Here is a 17,689-nt window from a genome sequence, read left to right on the forward strand (position 1 = left end):
ACTATTGTTATGTCTGACAAGTTAGATGGTTTAAATGTTTACGTGAAAATATTATTGGGCAATTAAGCAAAAAAAACCCCAAAACCGTGACATAACACTAATGTGAACGATTGCTGCTACAGCCATCTCACCCATATGACACGTTACACACATATGTCTAGCTATGTCCCCTTCTTTCCCCTTCTCAGAGCCTCTTGTCGTCAATCAGCGGTCAATACGGGGGCATAAAAGGATGATGTCATTTTACACACCATCTCACAAGCCTACATGGGGCTTCAAACAGAACTTTGTGGGACAGAGAGATTTCACCCTGCCTTAGTGTGCAGAATCTCTTTACTTTGTAAAGTAATGTTACGTAGACGAATTGTAGACGAATTGTAGACGAATTGTTTTGTGATCTGTGTGCACACATGTATGGCATGTAGCATACTGAACAAATTAGTCAAGTGCACTAACTTAACAAATAGACATTTATCTAAAGGAAAATATCATGAATTTATATATAGAATATGAAGGACATAAACATAAATAAAATATTTATTGTTTACAGCATGTTACAGAATGATGTGAAGACTGTAGATAGTGAGTGCCACAGCTCAGGGGTAAAGCTGTTGTGTGTGTGTGTGTGTTGTTGTGCTGACTTTCATTGCCCTGAGTCGTCTTCATTTTCTTCTTTATTTTTAGATACTGGGCCTCCTTGAGGAACCTAGTGGTGTCTCTGCTGAACTCCATGAAGTCCATCATCAGCTTGCTCTTCCTCCTCTTCCTCTTCATTGTGGTCTTTGCACTGCTTGGCATGCAGCTGTTTGGAGGACAGTACGTAACACAGATTTATCATCTCCCATGTAGACCAATAAATATCAGGTTTTAATTGATGAACTGACTCTCTTGCTGCAAATACTGATTTTTGTGAAGCAGAAATGTAGAGACATTACATCTCAATTTTTCTGCCAGGTTTAATTTTGAATCTGGAACGCCACCGACTAACTTCGATACATTTCCCGCAGCAATAATGACCGTGTTTCAGGTGAGAAATGATGAATAACAGTAAACACCAACAACATAAACTAATACAAACTAAAAACTACACACATATGTCATAGAAACCGATGTCTCTTTCTTTCTCTGTTCGTATGTGTGTGTTAGATTCTGACAGGTGAAGACTGGAACATGGTGATGTATGATGGCATTGAGTCTCAGGGAGGAGTCAACACGGGCATGGTGTTCTCCATCTTCTTCATTGTTCTCACACTCTTTGGCAACTGTATCCAGATTCACATCCAATATGCACACACACACACACACACACACACACACACACACACGCGCACACACACACACGTTTTGAAGTTGTTAGGTTCCTTAACATTGTGTTTAGATACATTGCTGAATGTGTTCTTGGCCATTGCTGTAGACAATCTAGCCAACGCACAAGAATTGACAAAGGTACTGAACAAACACATACACACACATACAGTGGTTTCTCAGTTATTAAGGTGTTGGGCTACTGACGCAGGTTATAAGTTTGAATCTCAGGTCTACTGAGCTGCCACTGCTGGGCCCCCGAGTAAGGCCCTTAACCCTCAACTGCTCAGTTGTATAAATGAGATAAATGTAAGTCGCCCTGGATAAGGGTGTCCCAAAAAAAGGGTCTGCCAAAAAACACCGAAAATATACACACAAAATAGTTCTTTTTAAGCTGTTTTACCATCCTCTATGTAGGATGAACAAGAGGAAGAGGAAGCAGCCAATCAGAAAATGGCTCTTCAGAAAGCAAAGGAAGTGGCAGAAGTGAGTCCACTGTCTGCTGCCAATCTCTCCATTGCAGCGTGAGTAACTCTCTCACACACAATCACACACTTAAACGTCCTCCCTTTCTCTCTATTTCTCTCACTCACACACTTGCGCACATGCCTCGTCACTCTCTCTTAACAATCAACAATACAGAAGAAACAACACTAGTGTTTTTAAAACTATTAGCTGTCTTGGAGAAGAAATCCTCAAAGTGAGCAGCTCCATATGCGAGGAAGAAGACACAAGAACGACAGGAATACTGAAGATCAAAAGAGACACCTGTATGAAGAACGTGATCAAGGTGCAAGGATATGAGGCAGGTTCACACAGGACAATAAAATGGACTCCTCCACATAATTCTTTGCACAGGAGAAAAAAGTCAGATAAAAGCCACTTAAAACTACCTAGAAGACAAGAAACTACTTGTGATACTGAAGCCACTGAGGAACCTAAGTCTCATCTATATAGAGCACCAGAGCTGAGTGAATGAAATGAAGGCATCACTCAGTCAAAGACCTCAGTGCAGTTACTCTCATACAACTATCAAAATGCAAGACACCAAGGCTGGATGGATTTTATAAAAGCTTCAGGTCTTTCAGTGGATCAGGTTTCACCTGTGTTCAAGCCTCAATGGCTTTGAGAGAACATCATCTGAAGTGTGAACTGGAACAAAACTAACACTTTACTCCTTGTCAGTGGCAGGAGAAGAAGCCACCTCATTTCTTTACTTCCCATAGTGGTGTTGATGAAACAAAGGACGGAGGATCCTTAGAATCTTCTTTGGCACAGGCAGATAAATGCTTTTTATGATACTTTATCTTGTTAATGTCCAGCACTGTATTGTAGTGTTTGGATGTGGAAGTCTTTAAAGGTGGATTGGAGGAACACAATAAACCTTTAAAATTCCTTGTATGCTCCTGCATACTTGGCCAATAAAGCCAATTCTGTGTGCTAGTGACAGTAATTGTGTTTGTGTGTGTGTGTGTGTGTGTGTGTGTTTGTGTGTGTGTGCGTGTGTGTGTGTGTGTGTGTGTTAGAGACTTGTCTCTTACCTGGTGTTTCCCTCCTCAGCGTGACAGTTAACTCTGAGCGTCTCAGCACCTCTGAACCCTTTCTTCAGTGGTATTTATTTTATTTCTCCTCTTTGTGTTTTGTTTGTGCTTCAGTGGTTCTTTCCTTTTAGTTTTGTATATTTCACACTCTATTATGCTAGTTTAGTACTTACTCGTCATCCAAAAAGGCCTCTTTTAACACTTAGTACTTTGTAAGCTCTCTGCTGTATGTGTATTTTCCCACACTAGTACCTTTGTAGTGTCACTGTATGAGTAGCAGGTCTGCAGTAGTTGTGTGAGTAGATTAGGCAACTCAATGGTAGTGATCCTTCTGTTGATCTTATCTTAACACCACCTGTAACGTCTCTTTCTGTCTCTTACTCTGCAGTAAGGAGCAGCAGAAGAACCATAAGGGTTCTAAGTCAGTGTGGGAGCAGCGCACTAGCGAGCTCCGAAGACAGACACTGATGACCAGCAGAGAGGCGCTGTACAATGAGCTGGACCCTGAGGACCGCTGGAAGGCAAGTGGACAGGGTTATTGAGGGATCATGTTGGTTATAACAATAAAAGAAATAATGACTATACAGATACAAGACATTTAATTAACAATGTGGTTAGTGACTGACAGATTCTTCTAGCAGCAATCTTTTTAAGAAATATTAGAAAACACTGCATGTTTAATAAACTTGTGTCAAACTGTGTGTGCACTTACAGGTGTCATACTCTCGCCACATACGACCTGATATGAAGACTCACCTAGACCGGCCACTTGTTGTGGATCCTCAAGAAAACCGAAACAACAACACTAACAAGAACCGACCAGGAGAAGGGCCTCTTTTCCATTCTACAGTAGGAGGTGGGGGAAGAGGAGGGGGATCTGCTGTAGCCCGGAAACTAGAGAGAGGAGAATCCACAGAATCTCACCAAGGCTACAGGAAAGGTGAGAATCAGAGCCATGCTGTCACTGAGAGCACTGAGGCTGGCACGAAGGATCCACACCGGAAGAGAGAACATCGCGGGCAGAGATCTGGACGCCCTCGACAACACCGTAAGGCTCTGGATGAAGAATCTGAGAATGGTTTAGGAGGAGGAGGCAGGAGGCACCGAAATAAAGGAACAGAGGTGGGGGTGGAAAGCGAGCAAGCAGATGGAGCTGAGCGAAGGCAGAGGTGTCACAGACATGGAGAGAAAGAAGGGAGGAGGGAAAGAGGAGAGCAGGGGGAGAGGGGCCGACACCGCAGGAAGTGAGTTTATTTTTAAACCAGTTTTTCTCATTTATAAATATAAATACACTCTCGTGCTCTGCTGTTTTGTCTGCTGTCCTTTCTAGTTCTCTTTCTCTCTCTCTCTGTCTGCAGGGAGGGCCCTACTCTGTCCACCACTCGTCCCATTCAGAAGACTTTGTCTAGGCAGGACAGCCAATACAGTGAGGACCTGGACAATGTGATGAACAGCAAGCTTGCTACCCAGCCATTAGTTCCCTCAGATACCCGTGGGCCAAGCAGCCGCTCCACACCCCACTCCAGCCTCCTGAGCCTGGTTAGCAGCACCCACGGTTCCCGCCTGGCTCCTATGGGCACAGAGAGTAGTTTCATTCTCCCCAATCCTGTGTCCACCACAATTAACCTTGTTCATTTAGATGCCAAGCCAGACTACACAGCCATAGACATGCCACCCATGTTCCCGTCTGCCAACGCCATTCTGCAGGGTGAGGAAATGAATGGAATTGTGCACAGATTCTGTATTTGATTTGTCTTAAATGCCTTTTTTAATGAAGATTTAACATGCTCTCAAAACTGCAGCACTGTTGTAAACATGAGGAGCTGTCAGAAAACAGCAACTCTGGAGGTTTTCATTTGATTTATGACCATCTGTCTCAGCTCTCCTCTAATATTTATCCCACAGTCAATAAGAATGCCAACACAGAACCGCTGCCCAAAAAAGAGGATACGAAAGGTGACGATGATGATGATGACAAAGATGACGGAGGGCCTAAACCTATGCCCCCTTACAGCTCTATGTTCATCCTGTCCACAACTAACCCGTGAGTTTTACATTAACTACACCGATACCTCAGTCTTAGGCCTTGAGCACTTTACAATCCACACTATACTAAACAGCTATAAGCTACAAAGCGCTCAACCTACACCAACACAGGAACATACATCATCTACAGTATATTAAACACCCACAGTGCAACATCTCTACACTTCAGGACACTGAATTACCCTGACATTAACTTGACTCTAAATTAACCTTACACTAAACTGACCTGACACTAACACTAAACTACCCCAATAGTCCTCTGTTGCAATACTGCTTTGTGCCTGTTTATATTGTTTAGTGAAGCTCCAGCAGAATGGCTGTGACTGGTAAAGCTGGTGCTACTGGTTGATTGCCTGCACTGCCTGTTTTATGGCCTCTGCTGGTTTTCAAGTATGACTACTAGATTAAACTCCCAGGCCCAATGTTTAAACCTGTGTGTGTGTGTGTGTGTGTGTGTGTGTGTGTGTGTGTAGGTTTCGCAGGTTGTGTCACTATATCGTAACCCTGAGGTACTTTGAGATGTGCATTTTGCTGGTCATTGCTATGAGTAGTATTGCTCTTGCTGCTGAAGACCCAGTGTGGCCCGAGTCCCCCCGGAACAATGTGAGACAATACTTCTGCTTAACGTGCTCCATCTGTTCTCTTACTACACTGCTGTGTGTTTTATCATTGTGGAAAACAAATATCTAATGGTGTACATCAATACATCCAGTGTTATTGCTCTAATAGCGCGAAACCATGTTCCTCTGTCTTTCTCTATCTGCAGGTTCTACGTTATTTTGATTACGTCTTCACAGGTGTGTTCACCTTTGAGATGCTTATAAAGGTAAACACCTTGAACACCTCAAATGTCCTTAAACATCTTAAACACCTTCTCTCAACGTACTAGGAGCTGCATCCTACATAACCAATTGGATATTCTCCTCATCTCTCTCAGATGGTGGACCTAGGTTTGGTACTTCATCAAGGATCCTATTTCCGTGACCTGTGGAACATTCTGGACTTTATAGTGGTCAGTGGTGCCCTGGTAGCCTTTGCGTTCACGTAAGTGTTCTCCAGGACCCTCATCCATGTCCTGCTGTGTCATTGTGGTCTTGTGTCTATAGTCTTTTTCTGTTCTTTCTATGCCTGCTGCCTGTTATTGGTTTTCATTTTTCTCTACCGTCCAAAAACCATGATTCAGCCAGATGGTTCCTGTCCCCCTGGAGTGCCAGTTTTACTTCATACACTTTATCACAAACCTGAAATCTCTTTCTTCCTTCTCTGTCTGTTTATTTCTAATGCAGTAAATATGCTCTAGCTGTCTTTCTCTGTGTACCTATTTCAGACCCGCGTTCCTATTTCAGCTCTTCTTCTATTCTTCTATCAGAATCTGTTACAACTTGCTCACCATATTCCCATACAACATTCCACAAGGCTGACTTTATGCCCAGTTTACCTTTTCAGCAGATCCAGACTTTAGCTAAGTTTAGAGATTTGTGCTCAGATATACAAGAAAAACTGATCAAGTATAACATGCACAGTAAGTTAAATCAAGTACAGAACAAAAAGTGGAATGGACTCAGAATGTTGTGAAAAATTACTCCGTCCTCGTCTGTGTCTAAGCCTTCTGTGGATTTAGAATCAGTTATATGACCAGTTTAGTGAGCTGCATGACGTCTCCTGCAGTGATGGCTTCACATTTTATGTGTCAAGAGTCAAGTGGCCTGTGAAATAATATGAATTTCACCACATTGTGAAAATAAACACTCAGTTCACAAATTTCAGTCTCACATGATTCTGTACTGAATCTATTTTATGCTTAAATTTTTAGCAAATAAAGCTAACCCTAACCCTAAAAGTGCCATGTGAATGGGTTTGAGTGTGTGGCCATTGGGTTCCTCATACATGTCCTCTGCTACTCCTTCTCCTCCACCCATCCTCTCCCATTTTCTGCAGTCATGCCCAGAGATGGCGTTGAAACTCTCAGGTGCACCAGGGGGTCACTGCGAAGTCTTTTTATTGCAAACAAACAAACAAAGTCAGATAACAATACAGAATCCCATTTTGGCACCAGGGTGTCACTGGCGCCCTCTGGCTGTGACTGGTGATGTCTATTTTATGTGTGTTGTTAATGGTTTGATCGTAGATGCTATATATTTTTATTCTCTGTAAGTATCTGTTTGTGTGTGTTTTTTTTTAAAATGAGGCGTCCACATATAACAAAGCCTGCACTCTCTGTCATCATTTTTTGTGAATTCTTTCAGTCTCATATTGATGTTTTTCCTCCTCCTACATTTTTCCCTTGTTTGAGTGTGTCTGTGTTTTCAGTACTCTGTCTGTGTTGGTGTTTGTGTTTCTGTGTGTGTTGTCTGTCTCTCTGGTCGTCTCTGATCCTCTCTGGTTTCACACAGTGGAGGAGGTGATGGAGAAGGAGAGGGGTAATGTCTCTTTCTCTCTCTTTGTCTGTCTCTGATTGCTCCTCATGCCTGTTACACAGACAGATTCTCCTACTCGTCACCTGAATTCCTTTATCCATACCACTACACTGCTTTCTCACACATAGAACACAAAACATGGGCACGGTTGGCTTGTGGTGTGTAATGTCGCTAGCCAAAGCCTGGCCAAGCAGCTAACAAACTCTTGGTAGACCCTACTGTATGTGGACATTTAAATTTGTTAACATACGTATTTGTGTCTATGTGTTCGTGTTTGTCTGTGTTTTGTTTAAAAATATTAAGAAACAAACTACAAAATACTTTATACATATTTTGGATATAAAAGTGGATGGTGGAATAATCAGGACAGACTTACTGACTAATTTACTGATTTATTTGGAGACTCGCACATGGGAAGGTTGACACACAAACCAACAAACAAGGAGACAGACAGACTGACTAATAGACTCCAGACTGCATTAAGATGTCTCTTACCTGGCCTGAACCTGTACTCACACAGACAACATGATAACACAATTATAGGCAATCGAACAGCTTACCTCATATAGTGATTCTATCTTTATAGACGTGTATCATTTCTTTCATGAACACAAAATCTTATTAGCCTGCCATTTATTGTCTGGAGAAGAGTATCGGCTGGCTCGGATCTCTGCTGAGCCAAATAACTGAACAGTGGAGCATCTTTTGTCACATAACAAAACACACAGCAGCCCAAGTCAAAAATAGTTGTAATTGATGATCTCTTTTCGGTCAAAAATGATAAAAACCTTTAGGTCAAAAATGATTTTAAGGTATTATTGAGAGTTAATTGAGGTTTTGTTCTTTGTTAAATAAATTCAAACCAAGAGGAGACATTTAGAAAACTATTCTAACCAGATAACTCATCTGGGGAACAAGAAACTAAAGATGCCATGTTCTAATTTGTCAAGATGTTTCATCAGGAAATGAAAGCTGTAATTATGATCTTCATATTTTCATCTTAAACCCAAATTATTTCAGCATATTTTGTGGGACTATATAAGATGTTGCAAATTATATGATGATAAAATGTGAATTTAGATGATTAATTCATGCTCTGTAGTTTGCTTAACAAAATAATTTATAATCTTTCACAACTAATAATATCTAAGTGGTCATTTTCATACAACACATCCCAAATTGTATAGCAGTGCCAGTATTTGTGAATACATTTTAATTTATAGTGAATATTGGTGTATAATTAGATTTTTATTGACCTTAATTAATCCCTAATATGTGTTCCTTAAAAACATTAAAATAACATTTTAACATTCCAATAACATTCCATTACTATAGCAACCACATCCACGTTTCTTAGACTGTCAGGGGAAATGTGCATGTGTTGTTCAAGACTCCGTGCACGTTCAGAAATACAGCTCATTTGCTGTAGCTAAAATATTGGACCTACTGGTGTGTTTTTGGGTGGTAGTAGGAATCTGGAGAAGCTGGAGAAAGCCCACATGGACACACAAGGGAAGAACATGGCTTGATCTGGAGCCCTGGACTTGTGACCTGGCAACACTACCTGCTGCACCACTTAACTTTGTTGAAATGACCTTCATACTTCTAGAACTCTTGAGCTTATCAGTCGCATCTAAACCAAACTCTTCGAATCTAATAATTGCCTTAAATACCCCAAAATCAGGAGGTATAAGATGAATTCATTTATTATTGCATTTCAACATTAATATAATGAAGCATGAGCACATACCAAAAATAAAATCTAAATGTATAATATTCCAAGGATAAAATGAAGATCTAAGTCATGTTGACCACAAAAGTTGGTTAACAATAAGCAGTAAAAATTGTTAAGGCCCAGTGATACCTGCAATTATTAGTTGGGCTGGTGGTTTGTTAGAGTGGCTGGCAGAATGCCAAGGAGAGTGGTCCAGAAAGTCAGACACGAAGCCAGTCTCGGTACCAAACCGCTTCCTTTCCATTGGTTAAGCAGTTACAAATAATTAGGGAAACTTCCATAGCATGATGATGAATCATTGTTATTGGGACCCATGAGAGCAATCTGCTACAAATGGCATTTGGTAGTCATCATCTATCTTTATATATCGTGTGTGTGTGTGTGTGTGTGTGTGTGAGTGCTTTTTGTGCATGTCAGGTCTGATCAAATACAGACTTGCACTCCTATATTTCTTTCTTTCCTTTGTGTCACATATTGATGTTTTCCTCCTTCAACCTTTTCCCTCCTCTCCACATGACTGTTTATATATATGACTGTGTGTGTGTTTGTGCACGCACGTGTGTATGTATGGGTGTGTGTTTCTGTCTCTTCCTGTCTCTGATTCTCTCTCATCTCTCCAATTGGCTTCTCCTCCAGCGGCGGCAGTGGGTAATGATCTCCCTCTCTCTCTCTCTCTCTCTCTCTCTCTCTCTCTTTCTATCTGTTTTTTCTTTTTCCTTTGCTTTTATTGCTTGTCCTGCCAGTTACATAGCTTTCCTATCTTTCTTTTTTGAATGTGTCCGTTTGCTTGTCTGTCAGTTGCTCATCTGTCTTCTCTCTGTGAGTCTCTGCTTGTGAACAAGCTTTAATGAGATTCAGAATCATGACACACCTTCTGTGTTAAACAGTGGTGTGAAGAATCCATGTACAGTTCAGCTTGACAATGAGAGAGAGAGTGTGTGTGTGTGTGTGTGTGTGTGTGCTTCACTGAGTGTAAGCACACTTTCTGAGTGAATAAACAGGTAAAAGTCAAGCTCTGTCCTGTAGAGGAATGAAACAACAGTGTAGGAAGTGATCTTTATTTTTATTATACAGTAAAACACTGCAGTCCACTAACAAGTCTTTTTACATATTTTATCATTTACTCAAATTAATACTAACAAATCATTTAAAAAAATATCTTAGCCACTAGAACTGATATTAAAGAGGATTATCTGAGAACTTATCATATATTTGTTGACTAATGAAAAGCTTTTGGTAGTGGACTGAATTCTTCTCACTTCTCACTGTGTAAAGCTCCGACGCTGAGAACTTGGATATCATTTATAAACACAATTAAAGGAGCTTTCTGGAGCGTTGCAGTGCAATGATCAAACCAGCAGTGTGTTGGTTTATATTGTATTGGGTTATGCTCTTGAGGGTGTGATCATTGTGCATGAGATGAAAAATCCTCATTATAATGCACTCCTAAAAACTCTTCCTTGAGAAAGTGAACGTGTTTTTAGAGAACCTCCATCTCACTTCCACCTGTTTATTGTGCTCTGTTTCATGGATTCAGAGAAAAAGTCATGAAAAATTTATCAACATTGAAAAAAAAAACCAGAAATGAAAGACAGGCTTGGCCGGACATTCCATCATCTGAGGATGTCTGACACCAGACATGCTGCTGTGGCACTGTGATGAAAGGGACTGGGAATAAAAGAGAAAAAAAACCCTTGGTAGCAGTTACAGCATGGAGCTGAGCTGAGCGGTAGATGCACCTACTAAACAGCATGGGCATATATGTGTGTGTGTGTGTGTGTGTGTGTGTTGGGAAGACTTGCTAGGCTAGATTACATTGTCATTGAAAGCTGTGTGTAGATGCAGTGCATCACTCTGTAACTGGACTGTGGACAAATACACAGCTGGCATGTGAGCTACTAACACAGTGCAAATCAGTGCTATTGTGCTGGTTGCACTAACTTAGTGTGTGTGTGTTTGTGTGTGACTTACAGAGGAAGCAGTAAAGGGAAGGACATCAGCACCATCAAGTCACTGCGTGTGTTAAGAGTCTTAAGACCACTGAAAACCATCAAACGCCTCCCTAAGCTTAAGGTAAAAAACAAATTGCCTACTCAATGCTAGTTGTGTGAAATGTGGAGTCTTCTGAAATCTGATTGGCTAAAAGAGGAAATAATTTAGTAGTAATTCAGTGATTAAAAAGTTTCAGGTCAGGTGGACTTTTGGTTCCTGACAAACTGCTATTTTGACTTAACTCCTCCCCTTATCCATGACCACGCCCCAAACTTTGCGGACGTCCTCAGAACCTTGTTTCTGTGTCCATAGCTAACTGTTAACTCTGTTACATGTTTGCTATGATTGGTTGATGGTTACCGTGTTTATTTTATTTTTTTATTAATTAGGTGATTACTTAGACTTCTCCTTGTGTCTTGTGTCTTGTACTCTGGGATGCTTTGAAAAACAAAATGTTACGACTGATATTTGAATTAAAACGGGATGTTTAGAGATCTCCAGTTTTGTTTCTCTAAAACTTTATGATTTTTTTATTTGAAATTGGTTTAGAATTCTCCAGTTCAGCTGTAGTGCTGTGTCTCTGTGTTGTCATATTGTGAGTTGAAATGTGTTTCCACAGGCTGTGTTTGACTGCGTGGTGAACTCTCTGAAAAATGTGCTGAACATCCTCATTGTCTACATGCTCTTTATGTTCATCTTCGCTGTGGTGGCAGTGCAGCTCTTCAAGGGCAAATTTTTCTACTGCACTGATGAGTCCAAAGAATTTGAACGCGACTGCAGGTCAGACCACACACATACACACACACGCACATATACACACACACACACACACACACACACACCTTACACTCACACACAGTCTGAGTGTGACAGCTAAAGATTTTTTTTTTTACAGCTGTAGCAGTTCTGGTGGTGTTGGGATTAATTAGTAGCCCAAAGTGGAACCAATGAGCAACTGCTACAGATATGATCAGATGATCATCACTATCATTATGTTTTTTTTCCTCCAGGGTTTTCTACAGTTTGATCATTTATCATTCATCTATTTGAACTGCTTCTCACTGTATAAATGCAGAAGAAGGATCTGATTTAAAAGCATAGCTGAAGTTAAGTGACCAGGCAGAGAGTAGTGCACTGGTCAAGTGGTGTGGTGGAGAACCTGTAGAGGAGCAGAACTGGACTGAGCATGTTCATAACGTTTCAGAGCCTTGTTGTGTTTTAGGGGTGAATACCTGGTGTATGAACGAGATAATGAAGTCAAGGCGCAGAAACGAGAATGGAAGAAATATGATTTCCACTATGACAATGTGCTTTGGGCTTTGCTTACACTCTTCACTGTTTCCACGGGAGAGGGCTGGCCACAGTGAGTATGACAACTCACTCACACGTGCGCACACACACACACATTTTGTTTGATATAAAATGTGTGTGTAAGTTGAATGATTGACTTCATCTCTTCATCAGGGTTTTGAAACACTCCGTTGATGCGACTTATGAGAACCAGGGTCCAAGTCCTGGCTACCGCATGGAGATGTCCATCTTTTATGTCGTCTACTTTGTGGTCTTCCCCTTCTTTTTTGTCAACATCTTTGTTGCCCTGATCATCATTACCTTCCAGGAACAAGGGGACAAGATGATGGAGGACTACAGCCTGGAGAAGAATGAGGTACGTGAGCAGCGGCTTTCATTAAAATATTGACAGATTTTTCAGGTGTATTTGCAAGAACATGTTCAAACTTTTTAATATAATTAGACACAACTGACCTGTGGTTTTATGGATATCTGCTCTGCCATTCTATAACTTGTCATTTTTTATAGAGAGCCTGCATCGACTTTGCCATCAACGCCAAGCCTCTGACTCGCCACATGCCACAGAATAAGCAGACATTCCAGTACCGCATGTGGGAGTTTGTGGTGTCGCCACCGTTTGAGTACACCATCATGGCCATGATCGCCCTCAACACCATTGTCCTCATGATGAAGGTGCGGCATCTTTTTTTAGATTTTGTATGTAAGAGCCATCTTCTTGCAGGTATTTTATTGTTATTATTGTTTTATTATTATTAGTGTATGATTGGTGTTCGTTATTCACACTCATTAATAAACTCAGCTCTGTATACTGCTGGTGTACTCGCTGTAAAACATCAAATATCTGTTACACATCTGTGTATTAATAAAGCTGATTCTGTGTGTTTGAGTAAAAAAGAACATGAGTAACTGTGTGTGTGTGTGTGTGTGTGTGTGTGTGTGTGTATGTGTCTTTTCAGTATGATGGAGCTTCAGATGTCTATGAGAAGATGCTGGCCAACCTGAACATTGTGTTCACATCGTTGTTCTCTTTAGAGTGTCTGCTGAAGATCATTGCTTTTGGTGCACTGGTGAGTGAGCGTGAATGTGTGTGTGTGTGTATGTGTGTGCGTGTGTGTATGTGTGTGCGTGTGCATGTGTGTGTATGTGTGTGTGTGTGTATGTGTATGTATGTGTGCGTGTGTGTGCATGTGTGTGCGTGTGTGTGTATGTGTGTGTGTGTGTGTGTGCATGTGTGTGCATGTATGTGTATGTGTGTGTGTGTGTGTGTGTGTGTGTATGTATGTGTGTATGTGTGTGTGTGTATGTGTGTGTGTGTGATGTCTGACCAAGAAGTTTTATTCTTTTTGACACAGAATTATTTTAAAGACGCCTGGAATATCTTTGACTGTGTGACGGTCCTTGGCAGCATCACCGATATTTTAGTCACAGAGCTAGGGGTAAGTGTGTTTGTGTGTGTATATGTGCGTGTGTGTGTGTGTGTCAGAGAGCGAGAGAGAGATTCCATTTTAATAGTAAAAACTCAAACTTCATTTAAAGTTAACTGAGACATTATTGTTTATTTTAAATGTTTTTTTTCAGTGTTTTAATGAATCCTGTTAATTCTTCATATTAATTGCTAATCTTTATGTTAAGCTGTTTTTTTACTGGTGATTTTGATTATGATGTTCTGTTTAATGATTATTCATTCCTGGTTTTATCTTTTTTTACATGCTTTCTTTAATCTCTGCTATAATGGCGACTCTGATGAATTCATCCAATCAAAATGCACTATGAAACTCATGTGTTCGTCTGTGGCCTGGCCGGCCAATCACACTGGTTGTTATATCAACCTCCAAAAATGCTGCTATAAACCATGCATCTGCAACATCTCCATTGTAGATGGTTTGTAATTTTTTGGAAATCTAAATGCACTTGTTTTCCTGCTGTGGCTAATGATGGTGATGATGATGCATGTGCTTGGGTATAATGACCTCTGACCTTCTGCTCTGTGTGACATTGGGGTGCTTCCCTGTTTCCTTTGTACTTTGTAATCATCCACACACACACACACACACACACACACACAGTTTCAGTACATTTGCATGATCTTTCTTTTATCTTGAAAACAAAGAATAGAGGGGAAAAAAATCCAGGTGTAAACAACCACAAAGAAACTCCATAATGTCTCAGTGAAGGTCATTGATCTGTGATCTGATGGAGGAGGTGGAGCTGAATTCATGATGGGTTCCTGTTGAAAAGACATTCTGCATGCACACACTGCATAATCCATGATTCCACATAATTACCCCTTTCTTGTCTGTGTGTGTGCGTGCGTGCGTGCGTGCGTGCGTGTGTGTGTGCATGTGTGCGCGTGCGTGTGTGTGTGTGTGACGTGTGTGTTGGGAAATTGAGTGTAATGAGTGTGTGTGTGTGTGTGTGTGTGATGAGAAGGTGCTGGGTTTAAGGACGCACACTTTACTGAGTAGATTTTACTTTTAATTTTTTTATAGATTTTACTTTTTACGTTTAATTGTAGACTGAATGAACAGGATCTTTAACAGCCTGACTCCACAAGAGACTTCAGAAACTAATACAAATAAAACTAGCAGTTTTTCCCCATTTGTGTTATTACGACACACATTTACACTAATGTTTTATTGACTAAAAGCACACGTCTATTATAATTCATACAGCATCATATTAAATGCACAAGTACATTGTGTTCATCTCTCTAGCTAAGGCTGTCTGATAAATGTAGTGTTTCAGGAGTCTACTGCTGGATCTCAGGGAATGAATTGGGATTACGACCTGGACATGACACCAGTCTGTCTCAGAACACCATACACAAACAAGTGCAGACCTGCAGTCAGTCAAAAACAAGCTGAAAATTCATCGACATTTAAAACGTGATACAAATCAAACTCAAAATCCATCAATAAGAAGAAGCTGGTCCTTTGGAATGGATCTCACATTGGTGTTAGATCTGAATATCACAGAACAATATTTAAAATATTAAAGATATTAAAACAATATAAATATTTGTAAGAGAAGTAGAATTTAGGATAGGAATATTATCAAATAATTAAATAAGAATAAATAGTTCCTCACACACACACACACACACACACACACAAATGGAAGAACCTAGATGTTCCTGTTGTAAATACAGACATCTCACACAGTAACACAACATCAGGATAGTAAAGGTGAACAGACACTAATTATTGTGTTTGTGGACGCTGGCTTATGGGATCCGGTTTTCTAACAGGTTAAGTTGCAGTTTTAAATTTTACTATCTGTTCTCAACATCCTTAAACCCAAACCTTTTAACCGTTGCTGTAACTGGAACTCAGTGCTGTAAGCTGTGTATGAGATTAGCATGCCATGGTCTAGCTGTCAATGTTGAGCCTTGACCTTCCTGGTCAGTGCATTTGGTTGATGGAAGCTTGAATTTAGGGGTTTTGCACCATCTTTCCCAAGCGGATGAAGATATTTGGGTGCTGTCTTTCTGTCTGAATTGCACCCCTTCCTTCCTCCTTTTTTCTCATTCTGCTTCTCTCCTTCTCTCGGATATGCTGGGTTTGCTCTGTGCTGCCACATTCAGTCTCATTTTCTAACATCTCTCTACCTTAGTTTGTCCCACTCCTTTTTATTTTGCCTACTAATATTAACATAGAAACTTAGATTTAATAAGAAAGTTTTCATTAACTAATGTCTGTCTGTCTGTCTGTCTGTCTGTCTCCTCTTTTTTGTAGAATAACTTCATCAATTTGAGTTTTCTGAGACTCTTCAGGGCTGCCCGTCTTATTAAGCTCCTCAGGCAGGGTGAAACTATTCGCATTCTACTCTGGACTTTTGTTCAGTCTTTTAAGGTAAAAACAGCACAAACACACAAACACAGAAGCAGTATACAGCGGTATACATAGTCAACGTATTAAACATCTCTTCACAGTCTTCAGTTAGATCTCAATCACTCTGTTACATGAATGATACCTGTGTGTTGTGCAGGCCTTGCCTTATGTGTGCCTACTCATTGCTATGCTGTTCTTCATCTATGCCATCATTGGCATGCAGGTGAGATGGGAGCTGAAGTCTCCTCTATTTCAGTCTAACAATTAGCATTTTTTTAGCACAACAAGTAAGAGTTTGCTTTAAAACAATGTAGGGAATGATGAACAACCTGCTATTACTAAAAAAATTAAGATGAAATTGTATGCCTTATAGCTGTTTGGGAACATTGCAATCGAGGAGGACAAAGACAGCTCCATCAACCAGCATAACAACTTCAGGACTTTTTTCCAGGCTCTTCTTCTCCTTTTCAGGTGAGTCAGTTTGATTAAACAGCCCATGTAACAATATCTAACGATAACGTTCATCTGTTTTAGTTCTGTAGCTAAGTTTATATCTCAACAAATATGTAGGAGTGCAACAGGAGAGGCGTGGCATGATATAATGCTGTCATGTTTGGGAGGAAAGGGATGTGATCCCCTCTCTGGGAACATGGAGCCAGAGTGTGGAAGCGAGTTTGCATACCTTTACTTTGTCTCCTTCATCTTTCTCTGTTCCTTCCTGGTAAGAATGTGTCCTCAGTTCTCCATTCTGTAACAAGTTTTTTGTTTCACATCTCAGTTTGTGGTTAGATGTTAGTATTTTAACAAGGTTAATGGTACAAAATTTAATGAAATATAATGAAGCTTGAATATCAGTTAGATAAAATTGCAGTTAGGGTTAGAGTTAGGGTTGGTTAGGGTTAGAGTTAGGGATAGGGTTAGGGTTAGAGTTAGGGTTAGATAGGGTTAGGGTTGGTTAGGGTTAGATAGGGTTGGTTAGAGTTAGGGTTGATAGGGTTAAGGTTGTTAGGGTTGGTTAGGGTTAGAAATATTTAACAAAGAATCTAAAGTGTTTGGGTTGAAGCCGGTTCACTTCAGAAAAAGTATGTCATGTACTTTGATATATAGCTGTGGAGTGACAGGAATGGAATAATTAAACTGTGCTGCTTAAGAAACACTTCAGATGTTAAAGGTAGTGCCGGAGATGAGTGGTCCCAAGGTTAGGGTAAGCTGATTCCAGTACTGGAGTCCAGCTATAGTTTATGAAAAGAAGGAACAGATAAAACAAGCAGCATAATACACATTGATTTATGTGTAATGACCATTTTGTTTGCATGTGTTTGTAGATGTTGAATCTCTTTGTGGCTGTTATAATGGATAATTTTGAGTATCTGACAAGAGACTCCTCAATTCTGGGCCCTCATCACCTGGATGAGTATGTGAGGATCTGGGCAGAATATGACCCTGCAGCATGGTAAGACATTTTACACAAATTCATCTTAATTAACTTAACATACTTAAACATTTAAACAG

At 40.4% G+C, this 17,689-nt stretch overlaps 1 protein-coding gene across 12 annotated transcripts in view; it reads left to right on the top strand.

Annotated features, from left to right (window-relative positions):
- cacna1aa (calcium channel, voltage-dependent, P/Q type, alpha 1A subunit, a) overlaps positions 1–17,689 on the top strand; it is a 68,425-nt gene that overhangs the window by 23,120 nt on the left and 27,616 nt on the right. For 10 of the 12 annotated variants that reach the window (XM_060891828.1, XM_060891829.1, XM_060891827.1 and 7 more), the window contains exons 13-37: positions 685–816; positions 955–1,027; positions 1,147–1,264; positions 1,379–1,446; positions 1,723–1,829; positions 2,866–2,916; positions 3,235–3,367; positions 3,561–4,090; positions 4,205–4,554; positions 4,752–4,890; positions 5,366–5,495; positions 5,659–5,718; positions 5,830–5,936; positions 11,018–11,117; positions 11,656–11,816; positions 12,259–12,399; positions 12,501–12,702; positions 12,855–13,019; positions 13,304–13,414; positions 13,700–13,783; positions 16,082–16,198; positions 16,335–16,400; positions 16,551–16,648; positions 16,748–16,898; positions 17,503–17,630. In XM_060891828.1, coding sequence (XP_060747811.1) covers positions 685–816; positions 955–1,027; positions 1,147–1,264; positions 1,379–1,446; positions 1,723–1,829; positions 2,866–2,916; positions 3,235–3,367; positions 3,561–4,090; positions 4,205–4,554; positions 4,752–4,890; positions 5,366–5,495; positions 5,659–5,718; positions 5,830–5,936; positions 11,018–11,117; positions 11,656–11,816; positions 12,259–12,399; positions 12,501–12,702; positions 12,855–13,019; positions 13,304–13,414; positions 13,700–13,783; positions 16,082–16,198; positions 16,335–16,400; positions 16,551–16,648; positions 16,748–16,898; positions 17,503–17,630 — 3,522 coding nt within the window. The remainder of the gene's footprint in view (positions 1–684; positions 817–954; positions 1,028–1,146; positions 1,265–1,378; positions 1,447–1,722; positions 1,830–2,865; positions 2,917–3,234; positions 3,368–3,560; positions 4,091–4,204; positions 4,555–4,751; positions 4,891–5,365; positions 5,496–5,658; positions 5,719–5,829; positions 5,937–11,017; positions 11,118–11,655; positions 11,817–12,258; positions 12,400–12,500; positions 12,703–12,854; positions 13,020–13,303; positions 13,415–13,699; positions 13,784–16,081; positions 16,199–16,334; positions 16,401–16,550; positions 16,649–16,747; positions 16,899–17,502; positions 17,631–17,689) is intronic. The other 2 variants (XM_060891832.1, XM_060891833.1) reach the window with 1 other exon arrangement.

Source organism: Tachysurus vachellii, chromosome 18 (assembly GCF_030014155.1).
Source record: "Tachysurus vachellii isolate PV-2020 chromosome 18, HZAU_Pvac_v1, whole genome shotgun sequence".
Taxonomy (NCBI): domain Eukaryota; kingdom Metazoa; phylum Chordata; class Actinopteri; order Siluriformes; family Bagridae; genus Tachysurus; species Tachysurus vachellii.